The following is a 21,901-nucleotide window of genomic DNA, read 5'->3' on the forward strand; positions in this document are numbered from 1 at the left end:
CCCTTCATTAATCCCTACTCACGACCAGTTTGCTCATGTAGATCTCATCCATTTCTCTGTTGTTGGGCGATCCCTTTGTCTTTCTTAGGGTCCTCTTTACTAGGTAGCCTCACTGGAGTTGTGAGTAGTAGTCTAGTCTTCCTTTGTTTTATATCTAGTATCCACCTATGAGTGAATACATACCATGTTTGTCTTTCTGATCCTGGGTTACCTCACTCAGGATGATTTTTTTCTAGATCCATCCATTTGCCTGCAACACTTTACAAGAGAGCAGTCCTGGCCCCTTTAACCATAACATTTACATAACCGAACTCACTTTGTTTCCATGTACATTGTAAAACACTCTGAAAGTTAACCAATCCTTGCTCCTCCAAGTCACAAGCCATCCTGAACCCATAAATGTTGTGAAAATGACACTGATATTAGACAGTCACCATGATGCTGTAGCTCATAGTTGAGATGCTAACAACATATAAGTTGGAATGGACATTTGTTTATAAACAGGCATTAAATCAAAATCAACCTTCATAAAATCCAGCAGGATTCTGAACAATGAACTAGGAATACCAAAGTGGTAAGAATGCTGAGATGACGTACCTATAAAATTCATGTATTTTGATAAGAAAAGGCCAATGAATCTACACGAGATTTTTTAGCAGAATAGTATCAAATACAGAACCATGAGAATACCATGTTTTCTTCATTTTCCTCTGTGCCGGCTGGTTTTGTGTGTCAACTTGACACAAGTTAGAGTCATCAGAGGAAGGATACTCAGTTGAGGGAATGCCTCCATGAAATCCAACTGTAAGTCATTTTCTCAATTAGTGATCAAGGGGGAAGGCCCAGCATATGGTTCGTGGTGCCTTCACTGGGCTACTGGTCCTGGGGTCTATAAGAAGGTGGGCTGAGCAAGCCATGGGTAGCAAGCAGGTAATCAGCTCCCCTCCATGGTGTCTGCATTAGCTCCTCCCTCCAGTAACCTGTCCTGTTTGTGTACCTATCCCAATTTCCTTTAGTAATGAACAGTAATTCTGAAGAGTAAGCCAAATAAAATATTTCCTCCCCAACTTGCCTTTTGGTCATGGTTTTTTGTCACAGCAATAGAAACCCTAACTAAGACCAATGAACTACGACCAGTGTAGTGGGGTATTGCTGTGACAGACCTGACAATGTTTTTGGGAGGATTGTGGAAGGATATTGTAACTTTCGACTAGAAGAGCCATTGAGTGTTGAGAGACCTCAGTGGGATGTTCCGTGGGAACTTGGCAGATAAAAATATTAAGAGAAATGCAGAAGATGGAGGCCTGACTGGCTTGTAAAATATCAGAGGAAATTTTAAAGATGATATGAGGGCCATTTTCTATTTTTGTATTAAGAACAGGTGGATCTAGTTAGCTGGGACTGAAAAATCAACTGTGATTAACAAGATACCAAAACTACTAAAGCAATCCTGTGGTTCTTGTTAGCCTTTTCTGAAGAATCATTGGTGATTAAGAAGATACCAGAATTACTGAAGTAAAACCTTTATGATACTGGGAAAATTGAAGCTGGTCAGCTGGAGCTAAGATATTAGCAGACATTAAGAGGAGGCCAGCCCCGACCCCATCCCTGGGCACCAGCCACTCCGGGGAAGACCTGCCCAACTTGGCCCCAGGTTCTGGTCACCGGGCAGGTTCCCTTCTAGCCCCACCGGGAAGGATCCCCTTCTCCAAGACCCCTGGCAGACCCTGCAGTCTCCACGCCCTGCCCCCACGCCCATCCGCCTGAGCCCCAAGCCTCTTCCTGAGACTTAGAGGCCGGCCCCCAGCTCCCATCTTGCCCCGGACTTCCCTTCTGAAGCACAGGTGAGTGCCCTAGCTTGCCCCCGACCCCATCCCTGGGCACCAGCCACTCCGGGGAAGACCTGCCCAACCTAGCCCCAGGTTCTGGACCCCGGGCAGGTTCCCTTCTAGCCCCACCGGGAAAGATCCCCTTCTCCAAGACCCCTGGCAGACCCTGCAGTCTCCACGCCCTGCTCCCACCCCCATCCGCCTGAGCCCCAAGCCTCTTTCTGAGACTTAGAGGCCAGCCCCCAGCTCCCATCTTGCTCCAGACTTCCCTTCTGAAGCACAGGTGAGTCCCCTAACTTACCCCCAACCCCATCCCTGGGCACCAGCCACTCGGGAAGACCTGTCCAACTTGGCCCCAGGTTCTAGTACCGGGCAAGTTCCCTTCTAGCCCCATTGGGAAGGATCCCCTTCTCCAAGACCCCTGGCAGACCCTGCAGTCTCCATGCCCTGACCCCACGCCTATCCGCCCAAGCCCTAAGCCTCTTCTTGAGACTTAGAGGCTGGCCCCCAGCTCCCATCTTGCCCCGGATTTCCTATCTGGAGGAGAGAGAGAGAGAGAGAGAGAGAGAGAGAGAGAGAGAGAGGAGAGCACCCATCCTCCCCCGGACTTCCCTTCTGAACAAGAGCCCCGGACTTCCAATTTGGACAAGAGATCTCCCATCTGGACAAGAGAGAGAGACTTCCTGAATCTGTCAGCTCTGTCTGAACCAAGTGTGCGGATAAGGCCAAGAATGAACCACAAGGAGATGGGCAGATGTCAAGGCAGAAACACATACAACAAAATGAATAGCAATACACCATCACCAGGCCCTAGCCCTCCTCCAACACCTAGACCTGAACATCAGAAATTGGAAGAAGCAGAAGAAAATAGCCTTATGAATGTCATCATGAAGAAGGTAGAGGCTCGTGTAGAGGAAAAGACAAAAAAAATGTGAAGAACGCTGTAAACAACTAGAGGAAAGGGCAAACAAATTAGAAGAAATCAAAAAAGTCCTGGAAGAGAACAATAAAATACTGAAAGAAAATCAAGAAAAATCAATGAAACAAATGAAGGAAACAGTCCAAGACCTGAAAAGGGAAATAGAAAAAATGAAGAAGACACAAACAGAGGGAAAGCTGGAAATAGAAAATCTGAGAAAACGATTGGGAACTTCAGATGCAAGTATAATCAACAGAATGCAAGAGATGGAAGAGAGAATCTCTAGCGTTGAAGATACAATAGAAGAAATAGATTCATCAGTCAAAGAAAACACTAAAGTCAACAAAGTCATGAACCAAAATGTCCAAGAAATTTGGGACACCATGAAAAGACCAAACCTACGAATAATAGGGGGAGAAGAATACCAACTCAAGGGCACAGAAAATATATTCAACAAGATCATAGAAGAAAACTTTCCCAACTTAAAGAAGGAAATGCCTATGAAGATACAGGAAGCCTATAGAACACCAAACAGACTAGACCCCCAAAAAAAAGTCCCCTCGGCACATAATAATTAAACAATTAAACGTACAGAATAAAGAAAGAATATTAAGAGCAGCAAAGGAAAAAGGCCAAGTGACATATAAAGGCAAACCTATCAGAATAACACCCGATTTCTCAATGGAGACTTTGAAAGCCAGAAGGTCCTGGACAGATGTAATGCAGACACTAAGAGACCATGGATGTCAGCCTAGACTAATATACCCAGCAAAACTTACAATCATCATGGAGTGAACAAGACATTCCATGACAAAGCCAGATTTAAACAATATTTATCCACAAACCCAGCCCTACAGAAAGCACTAGAAGGAAAATTCCAACCTAAGGAAGTCAGATACACCCTCAAAAACACAGGCAATAGATAAAGCCACAGCAGTAAACCCCAACGAAGAAAAGTACACACACATCACCACCAAAAAATAACAGGAATGAACAATCACTGGACATTAATATCCCTCAATATCAATGGACTTAATTCACCTATAAAAAGACATAGGCTTACAGAATGGATACGAAAGCAGGACCCATCTTTCTGCTGCATACAAGAAACACATCTCAAATTCAAAGATAGACACTACCTAAAAATAAAAGGCTGGGAAAAGACTTTCCAATCAAACGGTCTTAAGAAACAAGCGGGTGTAGCCATCCTGATATCCAGCAAAATAGACTTCAAACTAAAATCAATCAAAAGAGATCAAGAAGGGCATTACATACTCATCACAGGAAGATCCACCAAGATGAAGTCTCAATTCTGAACATTTATGCCCCAAACACAAGGGCACCCACATATGTAAAAGAAACATTATTAAAGCTTAAATCACATATAAAACCCCACACATTAATAGTGGGAGACCTCAACACCCCACTTTCACCACTGGACAGATCCCCCAAATCGAAACTTAACAGAGAAATAAAGGACTTAACTGATGTCATGACGCAAATGGACCTAATCGACATCTACAGAACATTCCATCCTAACAAAAAAGAATATACCTTCTTCTCAGCACCCCATGGAACGTTCTCTAAAATAGACCACATACTTGGTCACAAAACAAATCTAAACAGATACAAAACAATTGGAATAACCTCCTGTGTTCTATCAGACCACCATGGTCTAAAGTTGGATTTCAACAACAACAAAAACTACAGAAAACCTACAATCTCATGGAAACTGAACAATACCCAACTGAATCACCAATGGGTTAAGGAAGAAATAAAGAAAGAAATTAAAGACTTCCTAGAGATCAATGAAAATGAAGACACCGCATATCCAAACCTATGGGACACTATGAAAGCAGTACTAAGAGGGAAATTCATAGCACTAAACGCCCACATGAATAACCTGGAGAAATCTCACACTAGTGACTTAACAGCACACCTGGAAGTTCTAGAACAGGAAGAAGCAAAGTCTCCCAGGAAAAATAGATGCCAGGAAATTATCAAACTGAGAGCTGAAATCAATAAAATAGAAACAAGGAGAACAATACAAAAAATTAATGAAACAAAGAGTTGGTTCTTTGAGAAAATCAACAAGATAGACAAGCCCTTATCCAAACTAACCAAAAGACAGAGAGAGAGCATCCAAATCAACAAAATCAGAAATGAAAAGGGGGACATAACAACAGACATTGAGGAAATCCAGAGAATCATCAGGTCATACTTCAAAAACCTCTATTCCACAAAACTGGAAAACCTTAAGGAAATGGATAATTTTCTGGATAGTTACCACATACCTAAATTAAATCATGACCAGATAAACTATTTAAATAGTCCAATAACCCCTAACGAAATAGAAACAGTCATTAAAAGTCTCCCAACCAAAAAAAGCCCAGGACCAGATGGTTTCAGTGCAGAATTCTACCAGATCTTCAAAGAAGAGTTAATACCAATACTCTCTAAATTGTTCCATACAATAGAAACAGAAGGAACATTACCAAACTCCTTCTATGAGGCTACAATTACCCTGATTCCCAAACCAAACAAGGATACAACAAAGAAAGAGAACTACAGACCGATCTCCCTCATGAACATTGATGCAAAAATACTCAATAAAATACTGGCAAACAGACTCCAAGACCACATCAAAACAATTATCCACCATGATCAAGTAGGATTCATTCCAGGGATGCAAGGATGGTTCAACTACGAAAGTCTGTCAATGTGATACACCATATAAACAAACTCAAAGAAAAAAACCACATGATCATCTCACTAGATGCTGAAAAGGCATTTGACAAAATCCAACACCCCTTCATGATAAAGGTCTTGGAGCGATCAGGAATACAGGGAACATACCTAAACATAATAAAGGCAATTTACAGCAAGCCAACAGCCAACATCAAATTAAATGGAGAGAAACTCAAAGCAATTCCACTAAAATCAGGAACGAGGCAAGGCTGTCCGCTCTCCCCATACTTATTCAATATAGTACTTGAAGTTCTAGCCAGAGCAATAAGACAACATAAGGAGATTAAGCGGACACAAATTGGAAAGGAAGAAGTCAAGCTTTCCCTATTTGCAGATGACATGATAGTATACTTGAGAAACCCCAAAGATTCCACCAAGGAACTGATACAACTTATAAACACCTTCAGCAACATAGCAGGATACAAGATCAACTCAAAAAAATCAGTAGCCCTCCTATATACAATAGACAAAAAAAGCGGAGAAGGAAATCAGAGATACATCACCCTTTACTATAGCCACAAATGACATAAAATACCTTGGGGTAACACTAACCAAGCAAGTGAAGGACCTATATGACGAGAACTTTAAGTCCCTGAAAAAAGAAATTGAAGAAGATGTCAGAAAATGGAAAGATCTCCCATGCTCATGGATAGGCAGAACTAACATAGTAAAAATGGCAATCTTACCAAAAGCAATCTACAGATTCAATGCAATCCCCATCAAAATACCAACACAATTCTTCACGGACCTGGAAAGAATAATACTCAACTTCATATGGAAAAACAAAAAACCCAGGATAGCCAAAAGAATCCTGTACAATAAAACAACCTCTGGAGGCATCACGATCCCTGACTTCAATCTGTACTATAGAGCTACAGTAATAAAAAACAGCTTGGTACTGGCATAAAAACCGACATGTGGACCAATGGAATCGAATTGAAGACCCTGACATTAATCCGCACACCTATGAACAAATAATTTTTGACAAAGAAGCCAAAAGTGCACAATAAAAAAAAGAAAGCATCTTCAACAAACGGTGCTGGCAAAACTGGATATCAACATGTAGAAGGCTGCAAATAGATCCATATCTATCACCGTGCACAAAACTTAAGTCCAAGTGGATCAAGGACCTCAACATAAATCCAGCTACTCTGAACCTGCTAGAAGAGAAAGTAGGAAGTAGTCTTGAACGCATTGGCATAGGAGACCACTTTCTAAATAGAACACCAGTAGCACAGACACTGAGAGAAACAATCAATCAATGGGACCTCTTGAAACTGAGAAGCTTTTGTAGGGCAAAGGATACGGTCAACAAAGCAAAGCAACAGCCTACAGAATGGGAAAAGATATTCACCAATCCCACATCTGACAGAGGACTGATATCCAGAATATATAAGGAACTCAAGAAATTAGACATCAAAATGCCCAACAGTCCAATTAAGAAATGGGCTATAGAACTAAACAGAATTCTCAACAGAGGAAGCTCAAATGGCTGAAAGACATTTAAGGAATTGCTCAACATCCCTAATCATCAGGGAAATGCAAATCAAAACAACTCTGAGATACCACCTTACGCCTGTCAGAATGGCTAAGATCAAAAACACTGAAGACACCTTATGGTGGAGAGGATGTGGAGCTAGGGGAACTCTCCTCCACTGCTGGTGGGAATGCAAGCTTGTACAACCACTTTGGAAATCAATATGGCGATTTCTTAGAAAATTGGGAATCCATCTCCCCCAAGATCCAGCTATACCACTCTTGGGCATATACCCAAGGAATGCTCAACCACACCACAAGAGCACTTGTTCAGCTATGTTCATATCAGCATTGTTTGTAATAGCCAGAACATGGAAACAACCTAGATGCCCTTCAACTGAAGAATGGATAAACAAAATGTGGTTCATATACACAATGGAATACTACTCAGCAGAGAAAAACAATGACATCATGAGGTTTGCAGACAAATGGATGGATCTAGAAAAAATCATCCTGAGTGAGGTATCCCAGACCCAGAAAGACAAACATGGTATGTACTCATTCATAACAGGATACTAGATGTGGAACAAGGATGACTGGACTGCTACTCACATCACCAGGCAGACTACCTGGAAAACAGGACCCCAAGAAAGACACAGGGATCAACCAATGACAGAGAAATGGAATGAGATCTACATGAACAGCCTGGACATGAGTGGGGGTAGTGAAGGGCGAGGGTCGAGGGAAAGAGAGCTTGGGTGAGCAGGAGATCCCAGCTGGATCAACAACAGAGAGGGAGAACAAGGAATAGGAGACCATGGTAAATGAAGACCACATGAGAATAGGAAGAAACAAAGTGCTAGAGAGGCCCACAGAAATCCACAAAGATACCCCCACAACAGACTGCTGGCAATGGTCGAGAGACAGTCCGAACTGACCTACTCTGGTGATGGGATGGCCAAACACCCTAATTGTCGAGCTAGAAACCTCATCCAACTACTGAGGGATCTGGATGCAGAGATCCATGACTAGGCCCCAGGTGGATCTCTGGGAGTCCAATTAGCGAGAATGAGGAGGGTTTATATGAGTGAGAATTGTTGAGACCAACGTCGGATTAAGCACAGAGACAAATAGCCAAACAAACGGAAACACATGAAATATGAACCAATGGCTGAGGGGTCACCAACTGGATCAGGCCCTCTGAATGGGTGAGACAGTTGATTGGCCTGATCTGTTTGGGAGGCATCCAGGCAGTGGCACCGGGTCCTGTGCTCATTGCATGAGTCGGCTGTTTGAAACCTGGGGCCTATGCAGGGTCGCTTGGCTCGGCCTGGGAGGAGGGGACTGGACCTACCTGGACTGAGTCCACCATGTTGTTCTCAGTCTGTGGAGAAGGCTTTGCTCTGGAGGAGATTGGAATGGGGGGTGTGCTGGGGGGAAGGTGAGGGGGGCAGGAGGGGGGAGAACAAGGGAATCCGTGGCTGATATGTAGAACTGAATTGTATTGCAAAATAAAAATTTAAAATAAAATAAAATAAAAGAATGGCATTTATTTATTTATTTATTTATTTATTTATTTATTTACTTTGCAATACAATTCAGTTCTACATATCAGCCATGGATTCCCTTGTTCTCCCCCCTCCGTCCCCCTTAACCTTCCCCCTTCACCACCCCCAATTCCCACCTCCTCCAGGGCAAAGCCTCCCCCCGTGGACCATTTCCTGTTCTCTCTCCACTTCCTGACTGTGGATTATATTTGAGCAATACCCTGCTTTCCCAGCCACGGTGCACTGTACTATCTCCTTTACCTGCAAAACAAAGTAAACTCCTCCTTAATTTGTTTCCTATCATTCTGTCACAACAATTAAAACAGTAATAATACAGCACCTTCGTAATGAAAACAAGAACAGTAGACACTCCTAATCCCATCTCCTAGGTTAGAAAGAAGCAAATATGGCTCCTCTCCACTCATACTCACAGTTGTATTTGAAACTCCAATTTTTTTTCAGCAATTTTAGATCTTACAACAAAGTGTTGGATGGGTTTTGAATGTATTCATTTGCCAGATGAGAGGAGGGAAATTTGTATTCTCTCTTCAATGTGTAGAAATCAGTTTTCCACCACCATCAAGTAAATACGTTTTTTTTTTTTTGTTATTGTTGTTGCTATTTCTCCAAAGTACATTTGGAAATCTTAGTCAAGATTTATGTGACTATAAGGGAGTGGGCTTATTTCTTGGCCTTTTATTCTATTCTTTGGCCTCCATGTCTGTATAATGTTGACTCTAAGTTTATTCTATAGACAGTCTTTATTATGTGGAGGTATCTTGGTTTATATATGAGGAAGAATGTGATGTTTTGATTCATGAACATAGTGGTAGTGACCAATTCACATAAGTTAACATGTGCATGATGTTGAACTTTACCATAGATTCATTATCTACCCAGAGTGGAAGAATATGCTATTTGGACTTTACTAGAAATGGTCTGACTACTAGTAACTTCTCATGAAATCTGTCCCAGTTAAACCCATTAGGTACAAACGCAGGGTCATTGATATGCTTCCACATCACATTAAATACAGGGATCAATTAAACAACCATTGCAACCATGAACTCACAGCAAATGAAGTTAACTGCAATGGACATGTGCAAGATTGGCCCTGTGAACAGTGGGCATGGAATGAGGGGGCCTCACTGGACCTTACCACTTAATACTGAAGAGTTGGTTACTGAGTGATTGTGGGAGAGGTAGGGTCTTTGTCTTCAGTTGTGGAACCACTCCTGAGCTTGCCAGACTCCAAAGGATATCACACAGATGGTCTTGGTTAAACTCGGAAAGTTGACACACAAAATGAATGGGCAACAGAGAAGTTTAGTAGGGGTATTAGAAGGGGTGGAGGTGAAAGTGGTGACTATGCACAATGTATATAATGTAATTGTACATATAAAATTGCAAAAATACAAATTTAATTAATAAAATCATAAATTTTTTTAGAAAGGAATTCAGGCTTACTTTGGAAGAGTTTGACCAATACTGAGCCCACACTTGAATATTCCACTTTTCTCTCTGTTGTCAGTTTCTTTGTAGGTTGTGGTTTCTGCATTGTCTATAATCAGTTCTTTCTATTTTGTCTGTGTCACCATGTCTGCTTGATGTTCTGTGAGTCTCTCACAAAGGACTTTTGCTTTACCATTAACTGAATAGTGAAATCTTTAGGAATTTTATAAGAGATTTAAGTCACCGACTACATCTAAAATTTACTGACTCCATCTGAACATTGAATGACCCAAAAAAACAAACAGTACCACAAATGTACTTTCATAATTAATATCTGCTTTCTAATTTCAGCATTGATGGTGGATTATTTTCAAGGCCATTATCTACTTATTTCCTGTTTTTAGCAAATGATTATCATAACACACATACAGACACATACATTGTTCTCTGGTTCAGGGCTTCAAGAGCGCCTATCTGAAGATCAAAGCTATGTGTCAGGTTAGAATATAAAAGCGAGCCGGGCGGTGGTGGCGCACGCCTTTAATCCCAGCACTCGGGAGGCAGAGCCAGGCGGATCTCTGTGAGTTCGAGGCCAGCCTGGACTACCAAGTGAGTTCCAGGAAAGGCGCAAAGCTACACAGAGAAACCCTGTCTCGAAAAACCAAAAAAAAAAAAAAAAAAAAAAAAAAAAGAATATAAAAGCTGTTGACATAGGCAATCTATGGCAAGTAAGGTTGGTTGTTTCATAGTTTTCTTAAACACTGGTTAAACAAACAAACTGTGGTCACAGGAGGGTATCAATCTTAAAACTTAAGTGACTTCAAGATGTATTATTAACTCTGGCTTTGGGGTCCAGAAAAAGTTCCAGTCTCTTTGAATTTAAGATTTTTTTCACTGTAGTCTTACTCTATAAAACTAGTCTTCCACTCAAGAATTGGACACCTTGACAGGTAAGTCACAAAGAAACTGTCACCAAAAAATGTACTATGATCCTGAGGAGACAGGTTTGGAGGGAAACATGAAAAATAAAATTACATTAATTAATTTGAGATCCATTTTTTTTATCTGAACCTTTTCCTAAGAGAAGATCAGAAGATCTGAAGAAGTGGATAAGACAAGATGGAAGCAGGATACAGGAGAGTAGGAGAGGGAGAATATGTAAACAACACATTATACATATGTATGAAACTGTCAAGAATAATGGCGAAAAAAGGGAATGGCTATCATGGAAAAACAAAAGAGAGTAAATGCCAGTAACAAACTGGAAAAAGAGGAATATTTACATGCTTCAGGTTGTCACTTAAATTCATTCAGTTGCTATGAAAACCAGCTTGGAATTTCCTTAAAATATTGAAAGTAGGACTAGAATTTGAACTAAATATAGCACCCCTGGTGCTCACCTAATGAATTCTAAGTCAATACACCAGAAAGCTAGTTACACATCCATTTTTATCACTGCAGTATTCACAAAAGAGAAGAAATGAAACAAGCCTAATTGCCCATCAACTGACAAATGGATAAAGAAAACATGGCAACCCATGGTAGAGCTGGAGGGGTTGGAGGAGCCAGAGTGTTTGAGGACACTGGGATAACATGGTCCCTAGAATCAACTAAGCAAGGCCCAGTGTCTCACAGAGCCTGAAACAGCAATCAGAGACTGCATGGGTCTATGTGTGCTAAGTCCTCTGTGGATATGTTGTGGGTGTTTAGCTTGGGATTTTTGTGAAACTCCCAACATTGGGAATAGAAATGTTTCTGATTCCTTTGCCAGCTGTTGGGACCCTTTTGATCCTACTGGGTTTTCTCATCCAGAACTGAAATGAGGTTTGTGCCTAGTCTTATTTCATCTTGTTATGCTGTTTTCAGTTAATATCTTTGGAAGCCTGCAGAAGGAGAGGCTTGAATCACCTCTACTAAATGAACCAGGCTCTGCTGACTCCCCATGGGAGGGAGACTTTACCTTGTTTTAGGAGGGAATCGGGGATTTGGGGGGGGGGAGGTTGGATGTGCAGGAGGAGGGAAGAGACGGGGATATGTGGTTGGTATATAAAATGAAGAAAAAAAATCCTTAATAAAAAATGAAATAAATAAAGTTATTTAAGATAATGTAAAGGCTATGTAGAGAGAAATCATAAAATAGTTCACATTAGGACTTTGCTTTTAAAAGTAATGATTTCAAAGTCAATAATATTCTGCCAATGAGTTCTTCATACAGTGGTATATAAGTGACAATCTTTTCCATATTAAGAGAATTGCGGAATGGACATATGGTGAAAACTGAAGTTCCCAAAGCTTGCAAGAAGAGTTTCAGAAAATCATTTGAATAAAGTAACTTATTTTTTATTCTGGTGGTTTATTTCTGCTGATGTTTATTGTAATTGAGTGAAGTACTTTGCTCTCAATAGAAAGGAAACTGAAATTTGTAATGTTGATGGGAACATAGTAATTTAAAATAATAGAAAGTTACATGAAAGTAAGACAAACCAGAATATGTACAAAGATTAGGGGAGAACCCTGGTTGATGGTGCTGGATGTTCCCCCATGTCATTAGATGAGAAGAAAGGAAGCATTGGTCAGCAAAAGTCTACAGTAAGATGTAAGGGACTAACTTTGATTGGTGGGGAAAATACTCTCCATCCCAATAAACAGATATTTATTTTCCTTGCACTCAATTCACATTGACCCTTAGTCAATTCTCCAACATGAGCACTTTATTTTCTTGCAAATCCACCCCGAATCCTCATATTTAGTGTCCAGTCCCTGACACTGCAAATGATGTGTTGCTGTAGCTCCCATTCACTGTATATTTCTTTGTTGAATCTGTCTACTGCTGTGACAAGCCTCAAACACCAGTATTCCAAGGACCATAAAGACAAAGCCTGCCATCCCCATTCTGAGCAGATTCTCCACTGTGTGATGATCCTGTGTCTCTGAGTCTGTGGTTGTGGAGAAAGAATGAAGGGAAGAAGAAAATTACCTGAGGAAGATCAGATATCAAAACTCTCAGAAAAACTGTATGAGTGAGAATTCCTACTCACCTGTCTTTGGTTTGGACATGTTTTGTGATACAGTGATGTTCTCAGCAGTTCCTAGGTACAGAAGAGAAGGTACACAATTAATGAAGTACTTACGAGAGCAGAGTGTCTTCTCTGCAGTCAACATTCATATTCCCTGTAATTTTCATGTCTTATAATTGCATATTAGGCTAATCACAAAACTTCAGAAAGATCCAGTATCAATCCTTTCCCTAGTTGCCATGATTCCTTCTGGATTCTTCACACACATCGAGCTGTTTGAGTTCATGCTTCAGACTAAGACACTTGAGCATGAAGTTTATATCAAGAACTAAGTATTGGTGTAGAAAATTACCTCCCATTTTCAATTCAGAATTAAGGAAGCCTTTCTGTGCTTTCTGTTCAGTCTGGAGCATGGAAATATGCAACCAAATCATGAGGGAGGAATTGTGTGTGAAGTCCATACTGAGTCTTTGTGTTCACTACCTCTTATTCATATAGCCATGCAATGTAAGACTGATGCCTATCTCTCCTAGACATTTTACCTACTTTTGGTCACCAAGCAGGAAGGCACACTGTGGAGGCTTAAATGCAAGAAATCCAAACTTCAACTGTGTTCCCTACTCTGAAAATAATGCATGAACTGAAAGGAAGGAGCCGGAATGACTTGCCCTGGCCCTGATGCATACCTGCACACAATGTCACCATCACAGTGTCAGATAGGGAATGACAATTTCAAAAGTGGTTTCTGTAGAATTTCTCTGTATGAGAAAGACACAGATAAGGTCAGAACTAAAAGAAACTTAACATCTAGGCCAGGGATTTCCAATTTCCTATTGCAGAAACTGAGAATCCTAAAGGAGAGGGGCTTTTACATGTGTCTGTCCAACTCAGAAGAGAATCCATCTACCCCACATTTAGACTGAGTCCATGGATCAATCCTGCAACAGAGTTCTAGTATAGACCTCTATGGTCAGACTCCAGGGGGTGAAGGGAGGGTCTAACCCATTGTGGGTGATACCATCCTTGAGAAGTTGATCCTGGATTCTATATAAAAGCAGGCTGAGCAAGCTATGAAGAGCAAACTAATGAGCAGTACCCATCAAGTGTTTCTGCCTCAAAACCTGTTTTCAGGGTCCTGACCTGTTTAAGTTCCAGTCCTGACTTCCTTTAAGGATTAACAGTGCTGTGAAAGTGTAAGCCAAATAAACATTTTCCTCCACAACTTGCTTTTGGATTGTGGTATTTCATTTCAACACTAGAAACCCTAACCAAGATAATCACTCTTCTATTCTTTCCTATCATTGTCAAGGGCTCTCCCCTCAGAGCAATAGATGCCAAGAGCTGCCTTCAGCCATCATGACTGGAACCATCCTCAGGGCAGCAGAGCTAGTGATAAAAGGTTCTCATATCAAAAACAGTTGAGCAAACAAGATTTCCTCATCTGAGACAAATATCTCCAGAGGGTTACTGGCCACTGACCAGATATGTGGTCTACTTTTGAAGTATCCATAATATCTAAAGGGCCCCCTCTTGTTGAATGTCACAGGGATCTCAGGAAACAGAGCCTGGGACTGTTTAGTGTGTATGTACTGTGCCTTGAGAGACCTAGAAAAATTCTGATCTTCCCCAGTTACAATGAACCAATCATATCTTTTTGATGAGACACATTGGAGGGTCACCCTCCCACCTGAGGTAAACACAGGGCTGGGCCACACTGACAGAGTAGGTTTACCATGGAGGACTTTTAGTAAAAAGAGGACACAGCCTGTTAAATGATACATTGGCACCAGCAGTTGGACTGTAGGTAAAAGCATTTGGAAGATATATTTCCTGAGGGAAAATTTAGAGGACTTGATATACTTTATCTCACAAAAAACATGGTAGAAATCAGGAAAATTATCCATGCAGTGTGTCTGCTCAACTGATGGAATAAATACCTGTTTTCTATCAAGAGAGCTGGGAGTGGATGTTGTTAATAACCAGTGGACCATCAATCTGTAGCTCCAGACATCACCTGAACCCAGAATGTTTATCCTAGACTCTATCTCCCTAGACTTTTTCATTAGCTCTCAGTAAATAAAGCCCAATCTTAGGCAAGATGTGCTATACACTTTACAGCCTGCTAGCATCTACAGTATGTCAGTCAGAGATCATACCAGATTAAAGGCCCTTTAGCTGTAGAACCCATCTTCATGGTTACTTTTGAGTTGAGTTTTGATGCAATTATGACTAGTTGTTCACTGGATTTTCTATTACACCAGGAATCTTTTTTTCCCAAATTTGTACCATGTTTAAACTTTCTTACAATCAACCATCAACCACCTGGTGTCATACTTTTTAGAAGTGTGAACTAGCAACTACTATGTCAGTGTGATCTAACTTTTCCTTGTTATTGCATGTAGGTCATATTCTTCCAGCAGCATAGTTTTCAGGGGCCCCACACACAGAAAAATGTGAATACTGTGACCCTTAGTGTCCACTCACCTGTCACCACCATCTCCAAGGTGTCACTGTGCTGTGTCCACCCAGCAGAGTTATAACAGTAACAACGGTATCATCCTGCATTATATGCTCTCATGGATGGGATGAAAAACTTGGCCCTGTGATCAGGCATTGGTGCAGTCAATCTGCCCCAGGGTGCTGGGCTTCCTTCTTTATACAGGAAATATATTTGGGTTTCCATGGTTCCCTCACACCAGATTGTCACAGGATTCCCTGAGGTGATCACAGAGCCTGGCTCAACCCAGATGATGGGTTTCTGGAGGGTCCCTGAAAAGAGATAAATGACAGAGATGTGGGACTTTAAACAGTTGCGCAGTGAATGTGAAACTCAGACGTGACACTTGAATAACAGGACACATGGAACCATCTGGAGATCCATATCGTTGCTGACTCTCCCATGTTGTATTATCACAACACCTCTCATTGGTTTCTGTATCTGGACTCTGAGAGTCTGCATCTGTATCTGTGGGCTAATACATCTGTCCATCCCTGTGCTAACCACAAGGACACATAGAGTCCTCTGAAGACCCGTCTCTCTCCTCACCCAAGTTCCCTTTTCAGAACACCCCTCAGTGCTTTCTGTATCTTGACTCATCCTTAATTAAAATGAACCAGTTGTATCTCTGATTTGAGATACATGAGAGGGCCACAGATCTTCCTAAGGTTACAACAGGGTTTGGCAGTGCAGACAGGGTAGGTTTGTTGTAGACACCTAGGAGAGATACATATGGAATATTAAATGGGTTCACACATTCTGGATTGTCCCCCAGACCTGGGTGATGAGTGGGGATACATTCAGAGCAAACTTTTCTAAAGAGTCACATCTGGGAATTCATATGATTCCTGAGTAACTACTCATCTGTCACCAACAGCTCCAGGGAGACACTGTGCTGAGTAGTTGGCCCTCGAATAACAGAAGGACACATGGAACCATCTGAACATCCATCTCTCTGCTGACCCTGACAGGCTCCCTTCTCAGAACATCCCTCAGCACTTTCTGTATATTGACTCCCTAATCTGCGTGCTGTATATGTGGACTCAGGAACTTGTCCTTCCCTGTACTTATCACACATTAGGGTCTCCTGGGGAAACCTGTTTCAAGTTCAATGTCATTCAATAGAGAGGATGTGGCTTCCTCACCTGAGACTAGAAGCTCCAGGTTGTCACTGCCTTCTGACCACACTTGAGGCTTGCTTGCATGATAACCATAACATCTGAAACTCCATCTTTCACTGAGAGTGATGGGACCCACTTGGAATCTGGCTGGAGACAGGCCAGTATATACATATATTGAGTCCATCGAACTGGAGAACTGCTTATCCTTAATTAAAATGAACCGGTCGTATCCCTGATTTGAGATACATGAGAGGGTCACAGATCCTCCTAAGGTTACAACAGGGTTCGGCAGAGCAGACAGGGTGGGTTTGTTGTAGACACCTAAGAGAGATACATATGGAATATTAAATGGGTTCACACAGTCTGGATTGTCCCCCAGACCTGAGTAATGAGTGGGAATACATTTACAGAAGACTTTTCCAAAGAGTCACATCTGGAAATTCATATGATTCCTGAGTCTCCACTCACCTGTCACCACCAGCTCCAGGGCGTCACTGTGCTGTGTCCACCCAGCAGATTTATAACAGTAACAACGATATCATCCTGCACTATACTCTCTCATGAATGGGATGGTAAACTTGGCCCTGTGATCAGGCACTAGCGCAGTTAATCTGCCCCAGGGTGCTGGACTTCCTTCTTTATAAAGGAAATATATTTGTGTTTCCATAGTTCCCTCACACCAGATTGTCACAGGATTCCCTGAGGTGATCACAGAGCCTGGCTCAGCCCAGATGAGGGTTTCTGGAGGGTTCCTGAAAATAAGTAGGTGGGAGGCATGTGGGATTTTGCCAGTTGCATGGTGAATATGAAACTTGTAGTTCACACTTGTATAACAGAAGGACACATGGAACCATCTGAACATCCATCTCTCTGCTGACTCTGCCAGGCTCCCTTCTCAGAACACCCCTCAGAGCTTTCTATATATTGACTCTCATAATCTGCATGTTGTATATGTGGACTCAGGAACATGTCCTTCCCTGGGTTCATCACATATTAGGGTCTCCTTTGGAAATCTGTTTCAAGTTCAGTGTCTTTCGATAGAGAGGATGAGTCTTCCTCACCTGAGACTAGAAGCTCCAGGATGTCACTCCCTTCTGACCACACTTGAGGCTTGCTTGCATGATAACCATAACATCTGAAACTCCATCTTTCACTGAGAGTGATGGGACCCACTTGGAATCTGGCTAGAGACAGCCTATAATATACATATTTTGAGTGCATGGATCTATAGAACTGCTCATCCTTAATTAAAATGAACCTGTCGTATCTCTGATTTGAGTTACATGAGAGGGTCACAGATCCTCCTAAGGTTACAACAGGGTTCGGCAGAGCAGACAGGGTGGGTTTGTTGTAGACACCTAAGAGAGATACATATGGAATATTAAATGGGTTCACACAGTCTGGACTGTCCCCTAGACCTGAGCAATGAGTGGCGATACATTCAGAGAAGACTTTTCTAAAGGGTCACATCTGGGGATTCATATGATTCCTGAGTCTCCACTCACCTGTCACCACCAGCTCCAGGGTGTCACTGTGTTCTGATGTGCCAGCAGGGCTTTTATAATAACACCGATATTGGCCTGCATCATGACTTTTAATGGATGAGATAAAGATCTTGTCCTTTTTTTCAGTGTCTTCATGAGCTGTTGGTACCTGGGAATCTGGGTTACCTTCTTTATAGAAATGGTATTCCTGGGCATCTAAGGGCCCTTCACAAAGTAGAGTTACCTGCTTCCCAATGGTTACCACATTACTTGGCACAGCTCTGAGTGTGGGTTTAGAGAGGCCCCCTGAAAACAAAACAAAACAAAAAACAAAACAAAGCAAAGCAAACAAACAAAAATAACAACAAAAAATGGGAGCTAGGTCAGAGGACATCCTGCTTAATTGCAAGATCTCAATCTCAGGAACTTCTATGCAACACCACTAACAGCCCACACCAGCTCTTCTCCATCTCTTTTCTTCAGAGGTGACCTTTGTTCCCCACTGAGAATGTACACTTTAGAAAACCTGGGAAGACACTCACCTGCCAGCACTTGGTTCCTGGGGCCAGGAATCAGTCCTGCAAAAGAGTTACCTGTGAGTGTATGTACTTGAAGCCTGAGCAGGACCTCCACTTCCAGATCCCTTCTGAGCTACTGAGACACCCTTGATGGATTACTGCTCAATTGTGAGGTAGACCACTTCTTAGAACAGAATTCTCTCTCCACAACTTCATTTCTCACCAAGACAAAGCAGAACTATGAGGGTGGGGATCATAGCATCTTCCAGTTGCCAAAAGTTTGCAGATGGTTCGTCCTCTTGCCAAAAGAACAGACACAAAGTATATTGCCTGTGCAGTATGGTGCCTCCTTGTCAAGAGTATGATATACAGGCAGTCCTTGCAAAAACAGGAACTGCTCTTTCTAAGCAAGTGGCTTTTGTTTTCCCACTGCAGTAAAGGGTGGGGGTGCAAAACATGTGGTCTCTGTTCCCGGGGGTTTCTTTGGTTTTGGTTTTGGTTTCTGAAAGGAAGCCTCCTGAAACTCTGGCAGGTCTAAATCTCCTCCCCAGTGAGCTTCCTGAGAGATTGGTTTACAAACCCATATCTGATTTTGGAATCTTCTTGCAGAGCATCTCCCATATACCATCTACATTTGCTTGGATGGTCCTCTTCACCAAAGACCAGGACTTAACAAGAAATAATCCTGGCATCTTTCTGAACCAACACCTTCAGCTGAGGGGGCTCAGAGATGATCTTTTCCTGTCAGAGTTTCTGCTTGGTTCTCTATCATTTCAGCCAGATGACACTCAAAATGCTGTATGTTCTTTTATTAGGACCAGCTTCCTACCCAGCCCTAGATATGCTTTGAATAATTTGTGGGAAATTTTCTTGGGGATACATGAATACTGAATGGCTATTTCCCAAGAAGGTACATCAATGACAGAGACAAAGACATGATTTTATCCAAATCAAGTGGGTGAAACAATGAGTTTTATAAGTGTTCCTAAGAGGGATATGAGCAAACATTTTCAAATTTGTTTTTCTTTTTTTTTGTGACAGGGTCTCACTGTTTACCTCTAGATGTTATTGAACTCACTCTGTAGAAAAGACGGAACTTGGACTCGTGAAACCTCAAGGAAGGTTCATTTCCCACAAGCTAACCCGGTTTGACACTGGGTTAGCATCTAGCCTTGATCTGCCTTCTGTGATTGTTAATCCTGTCTCCATACCTTCTGTTTAAAGTTTTATCTGAGAGTTTTCCTACAGATCAAAGCCTATGCAAACTTAGTAACAACAACAACAACAACAACAACAACAAACTATGGTAAGAAGGAGAATTTGCATTTGGCATTATCCCTCTTGGGGGCTTAGAACAAAGACTTTGGGATATGGAATTGGCTTATTAAAGGTGTGATTTGTAAAACAATAAAGGATCCTTTACTTACCAGTGGTTGTACAGTCCATGGAAGTCAATCCACCCTACAGCTAGAAGAGGATAAAAATTCATTCTTGATGTGCCTCTGTACAACTTTTCACATATCTGGCTGAACATATACCCACACTCAATATACAAGATATTAATGCACAATGTGAAGCTTAAAGAAGGACAAAGGATTCCAGACATCTCTGAGGACTAAAGGAAATCACACTCAGGGTAAGGGGACTCCAGGATTAGCAGAAGTTCATGGGAAACTTCCTTCTCAGGAGCAACAGAATTGCAATTATTAAAATGTCAGTTAATACTCCCCTGGGGATTCAGCTCAACCTGGTAGATTCAGTCCAGGGAGGTCCAGTCCCCTCCTCCCAGGCAGAGAAAAGTAGCCCTGCATAAGCCCCAGGTTCCAAAGAGCCAGCTCATGCACTAGGGAAAGGTAGGGAGGGGGAGGACAGGGGATTATGTGGCTGATATGTAAAATTAAATTAAACTATAAAATAAATAAATAAATAAATAAATAAATAAATGTCAGTCAATAGGAAATGGAGGGAAAGTGAAGGAAAAACAGCTTACGTAGCTTTTGGTATTAATTAAACAGCATGGCCATTAATTTCAGGCAACTCCTCATGTTCAAATATAACTGAAGATATGGAAGCAAGTGTTGAGAACTTTGAGGAGAGCTCTTCAGAAAGAAGAGTCAATACCAAGTCAGGGATGGTGATGCTTCCAGAAGTTGCTTTACTGTACAAGATTGTTTGAGCTATCCTGGGTTTTTTTCTTTTTCCATATGAAGTTGAGTATTGTTCTTTTGAGGTCCACTTCCTAAATATAACACCAGTAGCACAGACAGTGAGAGGAACAATTAATAAATGGAAGCTCCTGAAACTGAGAAGATTCTGTAAGGGAAAGGACATGATAAATATGACAAAACGACAGCCTACAGAATGGGAAAAGATTTAAACCTACCTCACATCTGACTGGGGGCTGACATCCAAATACATAAAAAACTCACAAAACTAGACATCAAAATACCAAACAATCCACTTAAAAAATGGGCTAAAGATCTAGACAGAGAATTCTCATCAAAAGAATCCCAAATGATTGAAAGACATTTAATGAATTCTTCAACATTCTCATTCATCAAGGAAATGAAAATAGAAGGACTCTGAAATACTATCATACACGTGTCAGTGTGCCTAAGATCAAAAACACTGAATATAGCTTATGTTGGAGAGTATGTGGAGCAAGGGGAACACTCCTACACTACTAGTGGGAGTGTAAATTTGTACAGCTACTTTGGAAATCAGGATGGTGAGTTCTCAGATGACTAGACTCCTACTCACAACTTCAGGGAGGCTACCTAGAAAACAGGACCCCAAGAAAGAAACAGAGATCCCCAGTGACAGAGAAATGGATGAGGTCTACTTGAAAAACCTGGATGTGAGTGGGGGTAATGAATGGCAAGGGTTGAGGGAAAGAGAGCTTGGGGGAGTGGGAGATCCCAGCTGGATCAAGAACAGAGAGGGAGAACAAGGAATAAGGGACCATGATAAATGAAGACCACATGAGAATAGGAAGAAGCAAAGTGCTAGAGAGGTCCACAGTAATCCACAAATATACTTCCACAATAACTTACTGGCAATGGTCGAGAGAAAGCCTGAACTGACCTACTCTGTTGCTAGGAGGGCCAAACATCCTAATTGTCGTGCTAGAAACCTCATCCAATGACTGAGGGAACTGGATGCAGAGATCCATGGCCAGGCTCCAGGTGGAGCTCCAGGAGTCCAATTGGCGAGAAAGAGGAGGGTTTGTATGAGCGAGAATTGTTGAGACCAAGGTTGGAAAAAGCACAGGGACAATTAGCCAAACAAATGGA

The 21,901-nt window shown here is 41.7% G+C and overlaps 1 protein-coding gene and 1 long non-coding RNA gene across 2 annotated transcripts; both read right to left on the reverse strand.

Annotated features, from left to right (window-relative positions):
• Positions 1-12,295: 12,295 nt before the first annotated feature.
• LOC131926702 (uncharacterized) lies at positions 12,296-15,752 on the reverse strand. Its single transcript, XR_009383545.1, has 3 exons — positions 15,473-15,752; positions 13,010-13,060; positions 12,296-12,907 (listed from the first exon to the last, which is right to left on the reverse strand). It is a non-coding gene; the product is annotated as an uncharacterized LOC131926702 (long non-coding RNA).
• Positions 15,753-16,438: 686 nt separating this feature from the next.
• Positions 16,439-20,054, reverse strand: LOC131902776 (leukocyte immunoglobulin-like receptor subfamily B member 3-like). The gene is given in 5 exon segments (XM_059253750.1): positions 16,439-16,927; positions 17,075-17,358; positions 17,865-17,964; positions 18,112-18,396; positions 20,036-20,054. Coding segments are annotated over 5 exon segments (1,053 nt in total). The 3' UTR covers positions 16,439-16,562.
• Between the last annotated feature and the right edge of the window lie 1,847 nt (positions 20,055-21,901).

This window comes from Peromyscus eremicus, chromosome 1, assembly GCF_949786415.1.
Source record: "Peromyscus eremicus chromosome 1, PerEre_H2_v1, whole genome shotgun sequence".
Classification (NCBI taxonomy): domain Eukaryota; kingdom Metazoa; phylum Chordata; class Mammalia; order Rodentia; family Cricetidae; genus Peromyscus; species Peromyscus eremicus.